Below are 19,173 nucleotides of genomic sequence, written 5' to 3'. Positions count from 1 at the left end.
CCAGCACCGACCCTTGCGGAACCCCGCTAGTTACCGGTTGCCATCCCGAGTATGAACCATTTATCCCCACTCTCTGCTTCCTATTTGTTAGCCAATCCTCTACCCATGCTAATATACTACCCCCAATCCCATAATTTTTTATTTTTAGCAATAGTCTCTTATGTGGCACCTTGTCAAAAGCCTTTTGGAAGTCCAAGTATACCACATCCACCGGTTCCCCTTTATCCACCCGGGTTGTTACTTCCTCAAAGAATTCGAGCAGATTCGTTAAACAGGACTTCCCCTTCACAAAACCATGTTGGTTCTGTCCGATGAAGTCATGTTTATCCAAGTGCCCCGTTAGTGTTTCTTTAATAATTGTCTCTAACATTTTACCCACCACCGATGTTAGACTAACCGGTCTATAGTTACCCGCCTTCTGTTTACTTCCTTTTTTAAATATAGGTGTTACATTGGCCATTTTCCAATCCACTGGGACCGTTCCTGCCTCCAGGGAGTTTTGGAAAATTATCACCAATGCATCCACAATCCCCACCGCTATCTCCCTCAAGACCCTTGGATGTAATCCATCAGGCCCAGGGGATTTATCCTCCTTCAGTCTCATCAATTTCCCTAATACCACCTCCTTGGTGATCTTAATAGTATTAAGCTCCTCCATTCCTACCGCCCCCTGTTTATCCAGCGTTGGAATATTTTTTGTGTCTTCTATGGTGAAGACTGATACAAAATACTCGTTTAATGCCTTTGCCATTTCCATGTTCCCCACCAACAACTCTCCAGTCTCACCCTCCAATGGACCAACGTTCACCTTAGCCCCCCTTTTTCTTTTTATATAGCTATAAAAACTCTTACTATTAGTTTTTATGTTGTTCGCTAAATTCCTTTCATAGTCTATTTTCCCCGTCTTAATTAATCTCTTAGTTATTTTTTGCTGACCTTTAAATGCTTCCCAATCCTCTACCCTCCCACTATCTCTGGCTACCTTATATGCCCTTGCCTTCAGCCGAATACTATCCTTTATAGTTTTACTAAGCCATGGCTGACTGTTCTTACCCTTACCCCTTTTTTTCTTCATAGGAATAAATTTTTCTTGAAGGTTATACAGTATACCCTTAAACGTACACCACTGCTCATGTACCGTCTTATTCTTGAGTCTGCTATCCCAGTCAACTTTGATCAGCTCAGTCCTCATACCTTCATAATCCCCCTTATTTAGACTAAGCACCCTAGCCTGAGTTTCAACCTGCTCCCCTTCTATTTGAATATGGAATTCGACCATATTGTGGTCACTTGTTCCCAACGAGTCCCTAACTATGACATTTTTAATTAATCCTGCTTCATTACACAGGACCAGATCCAAGATTGCCTCCCCCCTTGTCGGTTCTGTGACATACTGTTCTAGGAACCCGTCTCTAATACTTTCTATAAACTCTTCCTCTAGTCTACCCTGCCCAGTTTGGTTTGCCCAATTAATATGAAAATTGAAGTCCCCCATGATTACAGCAGTTCCCTTTTTACATGCGTCAACTATTTGCAGATTTATGTTCTGACTAACAGCGTCACAGCTATTTGGAGGTCTATAAATTACACCCACTAGTGTTTTTTTCCCCTTATTATTCTCTATCTGTACCCAAGCTGTTTCACTATCCTGATCCTTCAACGCAATATCCTTCCTCTCTATTGCCGTTATTCCCTCCCTTATTAAAAGGGCCACCCCTCCTCCCTTTCTTTCCTGTCTATCTTTCCTAATTGTCGAGTACCCCTCTATATTTAACTCCCAGTCCTGATCCCCTTGCAGCCATGTCTCCGTAATGGCCACGATATCATAACTATATATACTTAATTGCACCGTTAATTCATTTATCTTATTACGAATACTCCGTGCATTTAGATAAAGCACTTTCAGATGATTTTTACTACCCTTCCTTTCCGTTTTTGCCCCTTTTACATCTAAAGCTTTATCTTCACACATTCTGTCTCCTGTCACATTTTGACTTTCCGCTACCCCACTGATACCCTGCTCTATTTCCTCTACACCTGCCGTTATTACCCCCCTTGATACCTCCCCCCCGCTACTTAGTTTAAAGACCTCTCTACTGCCCTAGTTATATGATTTGCCAGGACCCCAGTCCCAGCACCGTTCAGGTGAAGTCCGTCCTTACAGAACAGATCCCCCCTGTCCCAGTACTGGTGCCAGTGGCCCAAGAAACCAAACCCATTATTCCCACACCAGTCTTTGAGCCACGCATTTAGCTTCTTAATTTTACGTACCCTCGCCGATTTGGCCCGTGGCTCAGGTAGCAATCCGGAGATCAGTACCCTCGAGGTTCTGCTTTTTAATTTATTCCCTAACTGCTCAAACTCCTTCAGCAGATCCTCCTTCCTCGTCCTTCCTATGTCATTGGTCCCCACATGGACCACGACCACTGGATCCTCCCCCTCCCACTGCAAATTTCTCTCCAGCATCGCAGAGATATCCTTAACCCTAGCACCGGGTAGGCAACACAGCCTTCGGGACATGTTCTGCTGGCCGCAGAGAACCCTATCTACCCCCCGAATAATACTATCCCCTATCACTACGGCATTTCTTCTAATTTCTTCTAACTCCCCCCTCTTGAATGGCCTCCTGATCCACGGTGCTGCAGCCAGGTTGCTCATCCCTCCCACAGCCCCTGATCCCGTCCTTACATTGAGTAAGAGCCTCGGTCATGCTCGTCAGGGACAAGGGCTGTGGCTCCTGCCGCATCTCCTCCTGGTTCCCCCTACCTGCCTCGCTTATGGCCACACCTTCCTTTCCTTGCTCACTGCCTACTGAATTAGTTAAACTGGTCGGTGTGACCATCCCCTGGCACAAAACATCCAGGTAATACTCCCCCTCCCTGATGTACCGCAGCGTATGAAGTTGGGTCTCCAGCTCATCAATGCGGAGCCAATGGAGTCAATGGAAGGGAGGTTGGTTTGTGTGATATGGTCTGGGCTGCGTCCACAATTTGCTACAATTACTTGCGGTCTTGGATGGAGCTGTTCCCCAACCAAGCCGTGATGCATCCTGATAAAATGCTTTCGATGGGAGGCTCTACTGCAGTTGTACAGGGTCTTGGTGAGACCACACCTGGAGTATTGCGTACAGTTTTGGTCTCCTAATCTGAGGAAAGACATTCTTGCCATAGAGGGAGTACAGAGAAGGTTCACCAGACTGATTCCTGGGATGACAGGATTTTCATGTGAAGAAAGACTGGATAGACTCGGCTTGTACTCGCTAGAATTTAGAAGATTGAGGGGGGATATTATAGAAACTTACAAAATTCTTAAGGGGTTGAACAGGCGAGATGCAGGAAATTTTTTCCCGATGTTGGGGAAGTCCAGAATAAGGGGTCACAGTTTAAGGATAAGGGGGAAGTCTTTTAGGACCAAGATGAGAAAAACATTTTTTACACAGAGAGTGGTGAATCTGTGGAATTCTCTGCCACAGAAGGTAGTTGAGGCCAATTCATTGGCTATATTTAAGAGGGTTAGATGTGGCCCTTGTGGCTAAAGGGATCAGGGGTATGGAGAGAAGGCAGATACAGGATACTGAGTTGGATGATCAGCCATGATCATATTGAATGGCGGTGCAGGCTTGAAGGGCCGAATGGCCTACTCCTGCTATGTTTCTATGCCTATGTTTCTATGTTAGAGTAATGGAGGACATGCCTAATTTCCTAAGCCTTTTAAACAAGTAGAGCCGTTGGTGTGCTTTCTTGGTCGTTGTTTCAATATGGGCAGGTGGAATGTGTAAAGCATGTACTGACATAACCGAACAGCAAAATATTTAAATGTAAACGTAGGCACTTTTGTCATTTTAAGTATTTGTTTATTTCTAAACCATGTACAAAATCTAAGCAATTAATTGGAAATTATACACAAAACACAAGGAAAATGAAAATGTGTCTCCCCATGCCTCTACAACTGCTACTTAGTAACTCCTCTAAACTGTAAGAACCAATATATCCTCATCTTGGATAGAGTAGGTGTGGAGAGGATGTTTCCACTCGTGGGAGAGTCTAGGACCAGAGGTTATAGCCTCAGAGATAAAGGACGTTCATTTAGGAAGGAGATGAGGAGGAATTTCTTTACTCAGCGGGTGGTGAATCTGTGGAATTCTTTGCCACAGAAGGCTGTGGAGGCCAAGCCAGTGGATATTTTTAAGGCAAAGATGGATAGATTCTTGATTAGTATGAGTGTCAGAGGTTATGGGGAGAAGGCAGGAGAATGGGGTTAGGAGGGAGAGATAGATGAGCCATGATTGAATGACGGCCTATACTTGATAGGCCGAATGGCCTAATTCTGCTACTATCACCTATGATCTTACGATTTTTTTCAAACCGGATTGAAAAATATTTTTGAATGAGTTTGATTTTTTTTTCCCCATCTAATTAATCTTGTATATGTTCTTACTTTTATTTTGGGCTCTCTAAATAGTTTAAAATCTGAAAAAGGTTTGTGTTTTGCTCATCTTATTCATTGATGTTCAACCATTGCCTCTCGCTACCATTACTATCAGACCTGGTGAACAACAGTGCATAGTGAGCATTGGAGGCCACATTGGGAGCAGCTCCAGCCATAACTAGCCCACTTATGGTCTGAGATAGACACAAAATGCTGGAGTAACTCAGCAAGGATTTATGTTTCATCAGGACCATACAGTTCCACATCTCTATATATGTCAATAGAATATAAGCTGGAAAACATGTGCAGTTGTGCACTTTAGGAGAGAAAATAGGAAAGTATTTTTAAAGGCCAATGTATTATGAGTTTGGTATTTGGAAGGATCTGGGCTTTCTGGTACACAAATGGCTGGAAGTTAACATACACCAAGCCATTCAGAAAGCAAACATATTTTAACATGAGGATTTGAATACAGTACAATAAACGGGTTAGTGCAATTATGTTGTGCCTGGGATGGGTTGTTTCTGGAATTATGTATATAGGTAGTGCTACTGCTTTACAGCGGCAGAGACCTGGGTTTGATCCTGCTTGGCTGTATGGAGCTTGTATGTCTCCACGTGACCTGCATGGGTTTTCCACGAGATCTTCGGTATCCTCCCACACTCCAGACTTACAGGTTTGTAGGCTAATTTGCTTGGTATAAATGTAAAATTGTCCCTACTGTGTGTTAATGTGCGGGGGTTCGCTGGTCGGTGCGGACTAGGTGCGCCGAAGGACCTGTTGCCTTACTGTATCTCTATGGTCCAGTCTCCCACCTAAGGAACAAGGAGTGGACGGATGGGGTAGAACCATCCTTTACCAGATTGATTCTTGAGACTGGGGCATTTGTCCTTGCAGAAGGCCACAACACTCTCAAGCCTCGAAGCATACGAGGTGACCTTATCAAAAAAAACAAAGTTCCTCTGGGACTTCAATTGATATTTTTTATGAGAACCAAAACAAACTGCTGAATAACTTTGTTAGGGGGGGTTAAACAGATTCTATGAAAGGAATTGTCACCATTTTGGGTCGAGGGCCTGCATCAGGACTTTAGTGGAGAGTGAAGATAACTGCTATGATGAGGAGAGAGGAAGGCATGAGAAAAGGGAAGTGGGTAATAGATAGACTGACTGTGGGTGAAGATGGCGTGGGCAAATGGGATGGGATGGGCAGGATGATGGCTAGATTAAGCCAGATTGGGGTGGGGTTAGAACGGGGAGACTGAGGCGTATAGATGATAGACAGGGACACAAGGGTGACAAATCGTGGTGGTCTGGTCAGGAACAAAGGTGATAATGGGTACAATTTGGGAAAGGGCAGGTGGAACCAGATAGTGGAGGGGATCTGGTGGGTTAAGAGCGTCGGTAGTAAGTGCGTGGATACAGGTGGTGGAGGCGGATAAAAATGACAGGTGGGAGCGGGAGATTAAAAAGGAATAGAAATGAGAAGACCAGCAGTGGAGAGAGAGGGGAAAACAGGAATTAAAGGGTTACCAGAAACTGAAAAATTCAGTGTTCATACCATTGGGTTGTAGACTACCCAGTCTAAATATGAGATGTTCTTCTTAGCAACTGCCCGTGCCCTCTCCCTTAAATGGTTCCTGTTGTCAAATTCCTTGCTTATCAGGTTCCAGCACTTGTAGCATCTATGTCACTGATTATCAACTCCAGCCTCAGTTTTCACATGTATACTTCCCTCTCCCTCACTTGCCTCCATCTGTGGCTTACTTTATTTTCTGAATCAGCTTCCATCTTTCACCTGCCAGCCTCTCTCTCCCAACTCCACAATTCCTTCACTCCCACCTGTTTTAATTTTCTGCTCATTATCCCTCACCTCTCCTCGGTCCACTTATCACGTACTGACTAACCCTCTCTCACTTCTTTCTCTTCTCTGCAAACTGGCTATCTTCTGATTGAATTGATCGAAAGGGTCAGCATGGATACAGGCCCTTTGGCCCACTGAGTCCACGCTGACCATCAAACAACCATTCACACTTGTTGGACTATAGAGTGATACAGTGTGGAAACAGGCCCTTCTGCCCAACTTGCCCACACCGGCCAACATGTCCCAGCTACACTAGTCCTACCTGCTCGCATTTGGCCCGTATCCCTTCAAACTTGTCCTATCCATGTACCCGTCTAACAGTTTCTTAAACGTTGTGATAGTCCCTGCCTCAACTACCCCCTCTGGCAGCTTGTTCCATACACCCACCACCCTTTGTGTGAAAAAGTTACCCCTCAGATTCCTATTAAACTTTTTCCCCTTCACCTTTAACCTATATCCTCTGGTCCTCGATTCCCCTACTCTGGGCAAGAGACTGTGCGACTACCGGGTCTATTCCTCTCATAATTTTATACACCTCTATAAGATCACCCCTCATCCTCCTGCGCTCCAAGGAATAAATTCCCAGCCTACTCATCCTCTCCCTATAGCTCACGCCCTCTAGTCCTGGCAACGTTCTCGTAAATCTTCCCCGTATCCTTTCCAGCATGATCACATCTTTCCTATAACATGGTGCTCAGAACTGAACACAATACTCTAAATGTGGTCTCGCCACCGTTTTATACAACTGCAACATGACCTCCCAACTTCTATACTCAATACTCTGACTGATGAAGGCCAAAGTGCCAAAAGCCTTTTTGACCACCTTATCTACCTGCAACTCCACCTTCAAGGAACCATGCACCTGTACTCCTCGATCCCTCTGCTCTACAACACTCCCCAGAGCCCGACCATTCACTGTGTAGGTCCTGCCCATGTTAGACTTCCCCACTGTGATGGAAGGCAATAAAGTCCGATCTTCTTCACTCTTTATAGAGAGATTATGGTACTGAATGGAAATGCAACATTTGGGGAAGTCTGACTACCTCACATTTCTCAGTATAAAATTCCATCAACCATTCCTCAGACCACCTGACAAAATCGATCAAGATCCTGCTGCATTCTTTCACAACCATCTTCACTATCTGCAAAACCACTAACTTTTATGTCATCTGCCAAGTTGCTAATCTTGCCATGTATGTTTTCATCCAAATCATTGATATAGATGACTAACAGTAATGGGCCCAGCACCGAACAATGAGGCACACCACTGGTCACAGAGTTCCAGTCCGAGAAGCAACCTTCCACCATTACCATCTGCTTCCTTCCATGAAGCCAATTTTCTATCCATTCAGCAATCTCTCCTTGGATCCCATATGATCTAACCTTCCAGAGCAGCCTACCATGTGGAATGTTTTGCTGAAGTCCATATATACATCTTGTCAAATGCTTTGCTGAAGTCCATATATACAACATCTACAGCTCTGTCCTCATCAACCTTTTTGGTCACGTCTTCAAAAAACTCAATCAGATTTGCAAGCCATGACATCCCACATAGAAAACCATGCTGATTATCCCTAATCAGCCCTTGTCCATCTAAATGGATTAATATCCCATCCCTCAGAATACTCGCTGGTAACTTTCCAACTACAGATGTTAAGCTCACTGGCCTACAGTTCCCAGCATTTTCCCTGCAGTCCCTCTTGAATAGAGGCAGAACATTTGCCACCCTCTAGACTTCCGGCACCTCTCCTGTATTTAAAGACGACTCATAAATTTCAACCAGGGCTCCTGCAATTTCCTCTCTAGTTTCCCACAATGTCCTTGGATATATCTGATCAGGCCCTGGAGATTTGTCTACTTTCATACACAATAGTACCTTCAGCACCTCTTTGACTGTAGGTCTATGTTATCCCACTTTTCCATCCGCTCCCTACACACTTGGGGCAATTTTGGTCCTATATGAACCTATAAATCAACACGCCTTTCCATTCAGTACCATAAATAGTGAAGAAGATCAAACTTTATTGCCTTCCATCACCATATAACAGTTACAGCACGGAAACAGGCCATCTCGGCCCTTCTAGTCCATGCCGAACACGTATTCTCCCCTAGTCCCATCTACCTGCACTCAGACCATAACCCTCCATTCCTTTCCCGTCCATATAACTATCCAATTTATTTTTAAATTATAAAATCGAACTTGCCTCCACCACCTTCACTGGAAGCTCATTCCACACAGCTACCACTCTCTGAGTAAAGAAGTACCCTCTCATGTTACCCCTAAACTTCTGTCCCTTAATTCTCAAGTCATGTCCTCTTGTTTGAATCTTCCCTACTCAGTGGGAAAAGCTTATCCACGTCAACTCTGTCTATCCCTCTCATCATTTTAAAGACCTCTATCAAGTCCCCCCCTTAACCTTCTGTGCTCCAAAGAATAAAGACCTAACTTGTTCAACCTTTCTCTGTACCTTAGTTGCTGAAACCCAGGCAACATTCTAGTAAATCTCCTCTGTACTCTCTCTATTTTGTTGACATCCTTCCTAAAATTAGGCGACCAAAATTGTACACCATACTCCAGAATTGGCTTCACCAATGCCTTGTACAATTTTAACATTCCATCCCAACTTCCATACTCAATGCTCTGATTTATAAAGGCCAGCACACCAAAAGCTTTCTTTACCACCCTATCTATATGAGATTCCACCTTCAGGGAACTGTGCAGTTATTCCTAGATCCCTCTGTTCAACTGTATTCCTCAATTCCCTACCATTTACCATGTACGTCCTATTTTGATCTGTCCTGCCAAGATGTAGCACCTCACAGTGAGGAATTTGGGGAATCCGTTATAGTGGATATTATGTTAACTTTTATGTAGTTGTGTGTCTTGCTGCTTTTTATGGTATGGCTGTATGATAAATCGAGTATCTCTGTACCTTAATTGGTACACGTGACAATAAAAGTCGCTTTGAAGTGCTGATGCAGGTTCATAAATGAAAACATCGACAACTTCTCTCCCCAATCCTCCCCACACTCCACAGATGCTGCTCGATCCACTCCTATCCTTTAGCAGTTTGTTTTTTTACTCCACATTCCGGCATCTGCAGCAGTATCTAATATTTCATACAAAATGCAATTACACAGTATAAATTATATATAGACATTCATGTAATGTTTGTAAAAACATATTTATTAGTGCTAGTGATGTTTCCATGAACAAATGATATAATACAGGTACAAATAAGATCATTGGTGCTAATGTAGGTAGCAAACTACTGTGTGAAAGACATTTCAATGTAACTTCTCTTGCAATGACATTTGATTTTACTCCTGAACCTTGACCTGAACAAACCTTTAATAAGAAGCTTCAGAAGCCACAATGTTCTGCTTATAAAGTTAACAAAAATACAGATTGGCTTCAGCAAACAAATTCAAATTGAACTTGGCACGTACTGTAATAATTTCACTGCATAGCCTTATGATGTCTTTGTAAATTAACACATAATAATGCAGGTGTGCTGCAATGAAATATCCAATATTATGGTTCTCTCGTGGAACACGGCGAGAATGGTTTGAGATTGAACTGCCAGTCTGCAAACTGGTTATTCACCATTTCTATACCCTAGCTAGGTTAAAACATTTCACTTTTGCATTGCATTTAAATACATTGACTTCGTGGACATTCTCTACACGGCAAACAATGATCAAAAAGTGTTCAAGTCGTTGAATTACCTTAAATCAAGTGTTCAGAGTTGTTGTACATAAAAGCGTGTGTGCATTGTGCAAGATCTACAAGGAATCATCCTAAAGGCATTAAATGTTTCAGTCTCCATAGGACTAGTGGTTTTACAGCACTCCGATTTTATTTTATGTTCAAGATGAGATTTGTCTTTGCCCTTCTGCTGATGCCTGCAACTGTTTTTGAAAATCAGACAATATTCTGAAGGTTGTTTGGCTCATAAAACCAAAATGGTTTGGAACATGGAGTAGCACCGTTGGAAACCTGCTTTGCATGGCTTTTCTCTGGTCTTCCAGGAGTTATCAACTTTTCAGGGGTATTATTCTTTTCCTCATCGTCAGTTCATCTGTCAAATCAGGAGATCCGTGTATCATGAAAGGTTGACTGAATTGTGGGGTGTAGAGGTCGCAGAGTTAATCTATCTATTTTGTTCCTCTCGCTGAAAATCATAACACTAGAAATTATCACCAGTTTAATTATATTTTGTTCAACAGAGAATGGCTATAAGGGTACTGTTATGGAATTGCAGTTAGCTATTTTTCTTTCTAATACTCCATGGCCATTTGCGCACACTACTGCGGTAACACTATTCTTAACTGGTTATCTATTAATTTAATTTTCATTCACATAAAGTCATATGCTTATCACTTCAGATGATTTACATAGTGGAGTCCAGGGACACATACAATAGCTGGGGCCTAAAGGCAGGCCCTTCGTATCATTCTAAGTGCAAACTACCAACACACACATTTATATAAAACTATCCTGGCACATCCCAATAGCAAAATATAGAAAATGCTCTCAGGATTTTCAATGCTCTTTTCGACCTGTTTTTGGTACGGAAGGAATTCACAGTTTGCTACAGTGCTCTTCGGTTCTGCTTGAAGTCCTGTGTCTGAGAGACAAAATCACAGATAATTGTCACCAGTTTAAAAAAAGAAAGAGACTTACAAAAACCTCATAAATTATGTAGTAAATGGATTTTTTCTTTATATTAATAATCCACATGTCGAAAAGTGAACAGTACATAGGATAATTATTTCCTCCTTTCATTATTTTTTTGTCTGATTGAAGAAATCTAATGAATGGCGCCTGTTGAAGTCGTCGGCTCATTCGTATGGATAGTGCAGTTGGCTGGAGTCTGTATAGCAGTTTTTCCACCTGGTGAAACTCTGTAGCCAGCAGAGGACAGAAGCTGATGCAGCAAGCAAAACGTTACAATTACTCTGCAAGTAGTGATCTGTTCCTGGAGTTTCATACTCGGACTATCTGGTCGTCTGCATGTTTAAGTCTTCCACTGAAGTTCTTCACCTTCCTGCTGACTTTGCAACAATTCATTTTCTTCAGTTCCTCCCCCTTCTGTCATCGTAATTCATTCTAGTTATTTTTGCTTTTTGCTTTTTTTTTTAAGAAAAAAAAAGAAAAAGGAAACTTCATCGATGGTCCGGGTTACTTTTTGATGTGGAGGGTATCCTGGAATTTTGTACTCGTGTATCGTATATGGAATCCCTTCTTATTAATTGTGTCATCAGAATGAAAATGGAGCAAAATGGCATTTCCTGTTGAATACATTTCTTCAGGTGGCTGCAAAAAAATGGAAAACAAATTAATTTTAAAATTAAAATTAAATTAAATCAGAGTAAGGCTGATCACAAATTGGAGGCATGGCATCTCTTATTTTGCTTGAGCTTACAGCCCAGTGGTATGATTATTGATTCCTCTAACTTCAAGTAATCCCTGCACTCCCTCTCTCTCTCCATCCATCCCCCACCCAAGTTGCACCAGTTTCTCGTTCTCACCTAGCAAACAGCTAACAAAGACCTGTTTTCTTTATCATCATCACTTTTTTGCATATCTTTCATTCATTTGTTCTATTTCTCTCTACATTGTCAACACCTGGTTTCCCTCTCCCCTGACTCATGTCTGAAGAAGGGTCTCAACCACTCCCTCTGTTCAGAGATGCTGCCTGTCCCGCTGAGTTACTCCAGCATTATGTGTCTAAATTAAATTTACCATCGACTGCCACAAAAATGAATGCTAGTGCCATACAATACATAGAAAACATAGAAAATAGGTGCAGGAGTAGGCCATTCGGCCCTTCGAGCCTGCACCGCCGTTCAATATGATCATGGCTGACTGTTTCTATTCACATGGAATGAAACCCGTCATGGCAATTCACAAGAACAAATCCACCAAAGGGTTTGATAGCACATAAAGTCGGTACCATTACCAAAATCAAATAATAAAATACAACGTGCATCTTATAGGAGGCAGAGATGGTGTTAGGTTTAGGGAAGAAAGTCTGGAATCTGCAGTCTGAGCAACTAAAGGAATGAGCTAACTGTGGTTGGGGGGAGAGGGTGGGGGAGGGAGTGGAATGTCCAAAAAGCCCAAAATTGAGATTTTATAGAGATTGTTAAGAGGAGATTTGATAAAACAGTAGAGATGGAAATAGCAGTCTTTGTGAAAGAAAGCATATGGAGTCAGACAAATTTTAGGGTTAAAAAGGATGCCCAGGATGTGGTCTAGACCCGAAACATCTGAAGAAGGGTCTCGACCCAAAACGCCACCCATTCCTTCTCTCCAGAGATGCTGCCTGTCCAGCTGATTTACTATAGCACTTTGTATCTACCTTAAACCAGCACCTGCAGTTGCTTCCTACACATTTCATCTGCTGCACTGCGAAATCTTTTCAAGGTGTGTCTAGTTTGACGAAGTTCTCCTCCTCTCTCTGACGAGAGTTCTGCAACACCCTCTCTCGCTGCTCCCCCTCTGTGATTCCTCCTGTTCTCCGAATACTTTTTTGCATGTCTTTTATTCATTTGTTCTCTATCTCTCTACATCACTATGTCTCTTGTTTCCTTTTCCCCTGACTAGTCTGAAGAAAGATCTCGACCCAGAACATCACCCACTCCTTCTCTCCAGAGATGCTACCTGTCCCGCTGAGTCACTCCAGCATTTTGTGACCATCGTGGGCAAGCCAGTTTAACCAGATACACCATGTGGGAAGGATGACTGAATCAGGCCCAAGAAAATTGAATTGCGAGTCGATCCAAGCCAATGCTATTGATTTTCCACTTACAATGGAGATTATACTTCAAAAAAGTACCTTATTGATTATTTGTTTAAGAAGGAACTGCATATGCTGGAATATCGAAGGCAGACAAAAATGCTGGAGAAACTCGGCGGGTGAGGCAGCATATATGGAGCGAAGGAAATAGACGAAGTTTCGGGTCAAGACCCTTCTTCAGACTGATGTTTTGATAAAGCACACAATGTGCGTTATCAAAACATCTCTCAATTTTAGTGTGGGACTAATTAGCAAAGTCCATTAGCAAATTAAAAGCAGAGGAAGGGGTTCAAAAACTGATAGTAAGATAGATTGGTATGTAATTTCCTTTCTTCTTCTTCGGCAGTCACTTGGGATCAACGATGACTGGTTTCCACTCTGGGTTTATGGGTTTGGAGGTTTTGATCCCAAAGTAGGAATTGCCCTTTGTTGAAAGGAAGGGGAAAATGGTGGCTGACGGGGTCAGTCGAGTGGACAAGTTCTAGCTGAACATTTATTCCCTTCATCATCTGGTCCAACTACCGGTCACGGACTAGAGCTTTCTAGGAGTCAATGAGAATGTTGCATTTTTACTGGAAGCGTTAAAAACATCCTTGATTTTATTTTTACTTTTTCAGATTGGTAAGGTCCTCTCATGATGGAGCAGAGTGTCTCCACTTTGGGGGGCCTGGTGCCAAGCAGACAAACCATGTAGCCAGCCCAATTTAAGTGTACCTCAATGTGTGGATGTTAGCCTGAAAAATTTCCGACGAAATTCATTTGTCCTTCCTGGGAATTTGGAGGGAACATCTCATCAGGTGAACTCCAAAACAAGCATCTGGATCGCTGGGCTGGAGGATGATATTGTCTCCCCCCCCACTTCAGATTCCCAATCTCAAACCCATCACATGCTGCCCTTAGCCCGGCTGTGGTGTAGATGAGATGGTCATCTAACAATGTATACCACAAAGGTCCAGAAAGTGATGCAATGGATCTTTGATGAGGATTGTGTAGAAGCAGCTGCTTAGCTTAAGATTCTGAGTTTGACATGGTCATAAGGTCATCATGTGATAGGAGCAGAATTAGGCCATTCGGCCCATCAATTCTGCTCCGCCATTCAATCATGCCTGATCTACCTCTCTCCTAACCCCTCCTAACCCCATAACACGCATTTCCCAGGGATGCAGATGTAGCCAAACAATGACAGCCTTTGGCAGAGCCTCAAATCAATGAAAAATACATGTTGATCACCATCAAACTCACTGGTCCTCCAATGCAAGTAGATGACCCCATCCAATAATGTCATCTAGCACTTTTCAAGGTGCGGCAGTATATGTTGATTGAATCACAGTCTAATCTCCTGCATCAATGCACATGAAGGGATGTGGGGCCAGTGCAACTGCCTCTCAAATGTCCCACTGGTGTTTAGGTCATAAGGTCATAAGTGATAGGAGCAAATTTAGGTCATTCGGCTCATCAAGTCTACTCTGCCATTCAATCATGGCTGATCTATCTCTCCCTCCCAACCCCATTCTCCTGCCTTCTCCCCATAACCCCTGACACCCATACCAATCAGGAATCTATCTATCTCTGCTGTAAAAACATCCACTGACTTGGCCTCCACAGCCTTCTGTGGCAAATAATTCCACAAATTTACCTCCTTCCGACTAAAGGATGAAGCAATGGCATTTTAGGGAGTTTAGGAAGTTCATTGCATGCAATAATGCAATTATGAATTGATGTGCGGCTGCAAGATGTAAGGTGACGCATTTTGGGTGGAATAATGAACATCTAGCATATTCACAATGAGAGGCTGCACCCTTGGAACTCCTATAGTTTCCACAGTAAAGGGAAATCTAATCGCACTTTGTAGTTTATAATTGTGTGCAATTAATTTAACACTTGGATTACCTTAATGCATACAAATGCACTGAATTGCTTGGCCCAAGGAATGCATGACATGTCCTAATTGTACTTTTGAACATTTTATGAATGAAGTATATTTTTGGTATCAATAAAGTTTCGGAGTAGCATGTAAGTATTAACTGGAACGGTCAATGTATATATTCATGGGAGAGACTCTGCAACGGTATCACAAGAAAAGGAAGAAAAACAGAAAATAAGAATTGTAGAGATGGGAAGATGAAAAAGAGGCCCTTCGGCCCACCATGTATATTCCGCGCTGACAAAAAATGCTGGAGAAACTCAGCGGGTCAGGCAGCATCTATCTATAGAGAAAAGGAGCAGGCAACATTTTGGGTCGAGACCTTTCTTCAGACATCAACCTACCCCTTATAGCACTCCCTTGTTTAGGAAAATCTGCCAAGCGGAAGAGTTTCTCACCGTCAACCCCGTGTACTCTTCTATCGTGTCATTCTCCACTGATAGAGAAACAAATGCACCCTATCCAATTCCTCTTCGCAACTGAAATGCTCCATTCTTGGCCATTTCTGGTGAACCTTATCTGACCTCATCTGAACTAGTCTTCACCCTACTATAGTTACCCAACCAGATGCAACTACATTTAAGGTAGCTCTTTCTTCCCAAAAACCCTTTCTGGCTTCAGTCCTCCCTCCACCACCTCCAGTTTAAATAATGGGGCGACAGATGGCGCAATGGGCTAAGTGTTCGGCTGGCGACCGGAAGGTAGCCGGTTCGAATCCCGCTTGGAGTGCATACTGTTGTTGTGTCCTTGGGGCAAGACACTTCACCCAACTTTGCCTGTGTGTGAATGTAATGTAATTATGTGAAGCACTTTGGGGTCAATGCAAGTTGACTAAAAATGTGCTATATAAATAAGATTATTATTATTATTAAATTCCATTTGGAATATTTTGGAGGACCAAGAAACCAAGAAACCCTCTCCAATGCAACCATGGTCTCCCTGCAGTGCATTGACAAGAACTGCATACAATACTGAAGCTGTGGCTTAATTAATATTTTACATAACAGAAGCATAACCTCCTTACACTTTTTTAATGTGTTCTTGCTAATAAAGGCACATCCTTTTGACATGTGCTCCAAGGTTCTGAGGTTTCTCAGGAATTCCAAGGGTGCAGCCTCTTCTCATTGTGAATATCCTAGACTTTTATCATTCCTCCCAAAATGCGTCACCTTACAACCGCACATCAAACCTCGGCCATTTCTCTGCTCATCTTATCAACTGATCAATGTTGATCTGTATCCAAAGACAACCCTCCTCGTCGTTGGGAGAACTATTAATCCCGTGGTATGTCAACCGTGTCAATGGCTGCAAAGCTATCAAGAAGGATAACGTGGGAATATTTACCACGTTTACATTCACATGGAATGCCAAAATCACATTTTGATTCTACAGATACCTGGTTGATGTCGCCTAAATTTAAGAATAATTAAAGTAATCCAGGGTTTAAATTAATTGCACGCAAATATAAGACGCAAAGTGCGATTAGATCTTGCTCCATTTAATGTGGAAACTATCCTGTTGAAGTGCAATATCAATACAGGCAGTGAGCCAGGGAAGAAAAGGTTACGGGTCAGTGATCAAAAGCTGAGACTAAAAGAGAGATTTTAAGGAGGACCATAAAAGGAGTCGAATGATGTTTAAAACCTTCGGGATGAAAATTCTGAAGTGAGGTGCCTGCCCAGCTGGTTGAGCAAAGAACAGAGGCACAAAAAATACCGAGCAAGAAAGAAGACTGGCAAAGCTGGTGAAGAGTACACAGGATGTTAGAGACAGCAAAATCGGGGGCCTCGGAGGGATTCAAACATGTGGAAAATGCGAAGTTGGATATGATTATTAAAAGCATTATAAAAACTTCCACTATTTTCTGTCTAATCAAATCTTTTTATTTATGATTCAACTACATCACAAGGAAAAGACTATCCTTTCGCTGCAGGATTCACGGTATCTGTAAAAACTGTTCTCATAGATTCAGTTATTAGTGGAAAGAATCCACAATGAGAGATCAGTTTGAAAATGCGATTGTTTGAAAATCTGTTTTCTGCTAAATGCAAGTCTGGTGCAACTATCATGAAGCTGGTACTTGGTCATGAAATGTATATGTCTTTTGTAAAGGACAAATACATCAGCTACTGATCTACTCTGACCTTTGGTGACTCCAGTTCCCCATAATACCGGGTGGCACAGTGGCGCAGCGGTAGAGGTGCTGCCTTACAGCACTTACAGTGCAAGACACCTGGGTTCGATCCCAACTACAGGTGCTGTCTGTACGGCATTTGTACCTTCTCCCCGTGACCGCGTGGGTTTTCTCCGAGATCTTCGGTTTCCTCCCACACTCCAAAGACGTACAGGCTTGTAGGTTAATTGGGTTGGTGTGAGTGTAAATTGTCCCTAGTGTGTGTAGGGTAGTGTTAATGTGCGGGGATCGCTAGTCAGGGCGGGCTCAGTGGGCCGAAGAGCCTGTTTCCCCGCAGCATCTCTAAACTAAACTGAATGTGTCCCGATCCGAAAACACAGCCTCTGCAATCCCTCCACATGTGCTGCCTGACTCGCTAAAGTACTCCAGCTCTTCGTGCTTTACTCAAGATTCCAACATTTGTAGCTTTTAATGTCTCCAGTTTCACCAGGAATGTTGTCTGTTTTGAAACGGTTCCGAAATCAGGATAGATTGGATAGGCTTGGTTTGTTTTCACTGGATCAGAGGAGGCTGAGGAGTGATTAATAAAAGTAGACAAAATTATGAGGGGGACAGGTGGAATGTACCTTTTGACCCATGGTGATGACTTTAAAACAAGGAACGTTTTAACAAGTAGATGAAAGGTAGGAGGTATGAAGGGGATCCGAGGGGGACACAGAGTGCAATTTAATGTCCTTTACAAAATAAAACAGTAGCTCTGACCTTCACTGAGTCCAGTTCCCCAATAACAGATCAATCCAACGTTCCCTGCAGTCTTGCCAGAGTCAATCATCGTGTATCAGAGCTGTTGTTTTCTTTTGTAAGGGACATTTACATTTAATCTTGAATGCACTGCCCAAGCTGTTGTTGGGGACCAGTACTCTCACACCACACAAAACATTTCTGATTATCAAGACATGGAATGCTAGAGTCCAACTGCATGTAAATGGGGTTAACATTGCTAAGAACACTGATTAGCGTGGACTTGGTGGTTGAATGGCCTGCTTCTGTGCTGTAAATGACTCTCTCTGTGACCATAACTCAAGGAACCCCCTACTAGATAGTGCAGTGTGGGTGTTTTCACTACACGAATTACAATGATTCAAGAAGGCAATGCATAACCATTTCAGGGTCGCTATAAATGAACATGGAATGGGGATCGTGCCAACATTATTCACCTCCTAAGAAGGTATTACAAAAAAGATGCTAGATTTTGCAGTGACCATCCTTAAAAGTGATATGTGTTATAATTTAAGCATTACTTGGTGTGTGGAGGTATATTTCTAAGATCTTTTATCTCATTTCAGTGTTTGCAATTTTTTGTTATTGTTTTAGTAAACTGGATCACTTTAAAACATATTAATTCTAAAACATCATAAAAGGTGTGATTTGGTAAACTCAATATACGTGCATGCGTATGTGGTGTATGTGTGCGCGTGTGCATGCTTACCTACATACAGTGCATTCAGAAAGTATTCAAACCCCTTCACTTTTTCCACATTTTGTTACGTTACAGCCTTATTTTAAAAAGGATTAAATTCTTTTTTTAATCATCAATCTACACAATAGCCCACAATAAAAAAGCGAAAACAGGTGTTTAGAAATTTTTGCAAAGTAATTAAAAATAAATCACATTTACATAAGTATTCAGACCCTTTACTCAGTACATTGTTGAGGCACCTTTGGCAGTGATTACAGCATCAAGTGTTCTTGGGTATGACGCTACAAGCTTGGCACACCTGTATTTGGGTAATTTCTCCCATTCTTCTCTGCAGATCCTCTCAAGGTCTATCAGGTTGGATGGGGAGCGTTGATTCACAGCTATTGAATCACAGGTTCCCCCAGTGATGTTCGATCAGGTTCAAGTCTCTGGCTGGGCCTCACAAAGACTTGTCACTAAGCCATTCCTGCATTGTCTTCGCTGTATGCTTAGGGTCGTTGGAAGGTGAACCTCCGCCCCAGTCTGAGGTCCAGAATTC

At 42.6% G+C, this 19,173-nt stretch overlaps 1 protein-coding gene across 1 annotated transcript in view; it reads right to left on the bottom strand.

Annotated features, from left to right (window-relative positions):
- Window positions 1-9,463: 9,463 nt before the first annotated feature.
- Window positions 9,464-19,173, bottom strand: part of LOC129702941 (tolloid-like protein 1) — a 349,110-nt gene continuing 339,400 nt past the window's right edge. Inside the window, exon 22 of the mRNA XM_055645048.1 lies at window positions 9,464-11,611. Coding sequence (XP_055501023.1) covers window positions 11,477-11,611 — 135 coding nt within the window. The 3' untranslated portion in view covers window positions 9,464-11,476. The remainder of the gene's footprint in view (window positions 11,612-19,173) is intronic.

This window comes from Leucoraja erinacea, chromosome 1, assembly GCF_028641065.1.
Source record: "Leucoraja erinacea ecotype New England chromosome 1, Leri_hhj_1, whole genome shotgun sequence".
Lineage (NCBI taxonomy): Eukaryota > Metazoa > Chordata > Chondrichthyes > Rajiformes > Rajidae > Leucoraja > Leucoraja erinaceus.
This window is presented reverse-complemented; position numbering and strand designations above follow the sequence as displayed.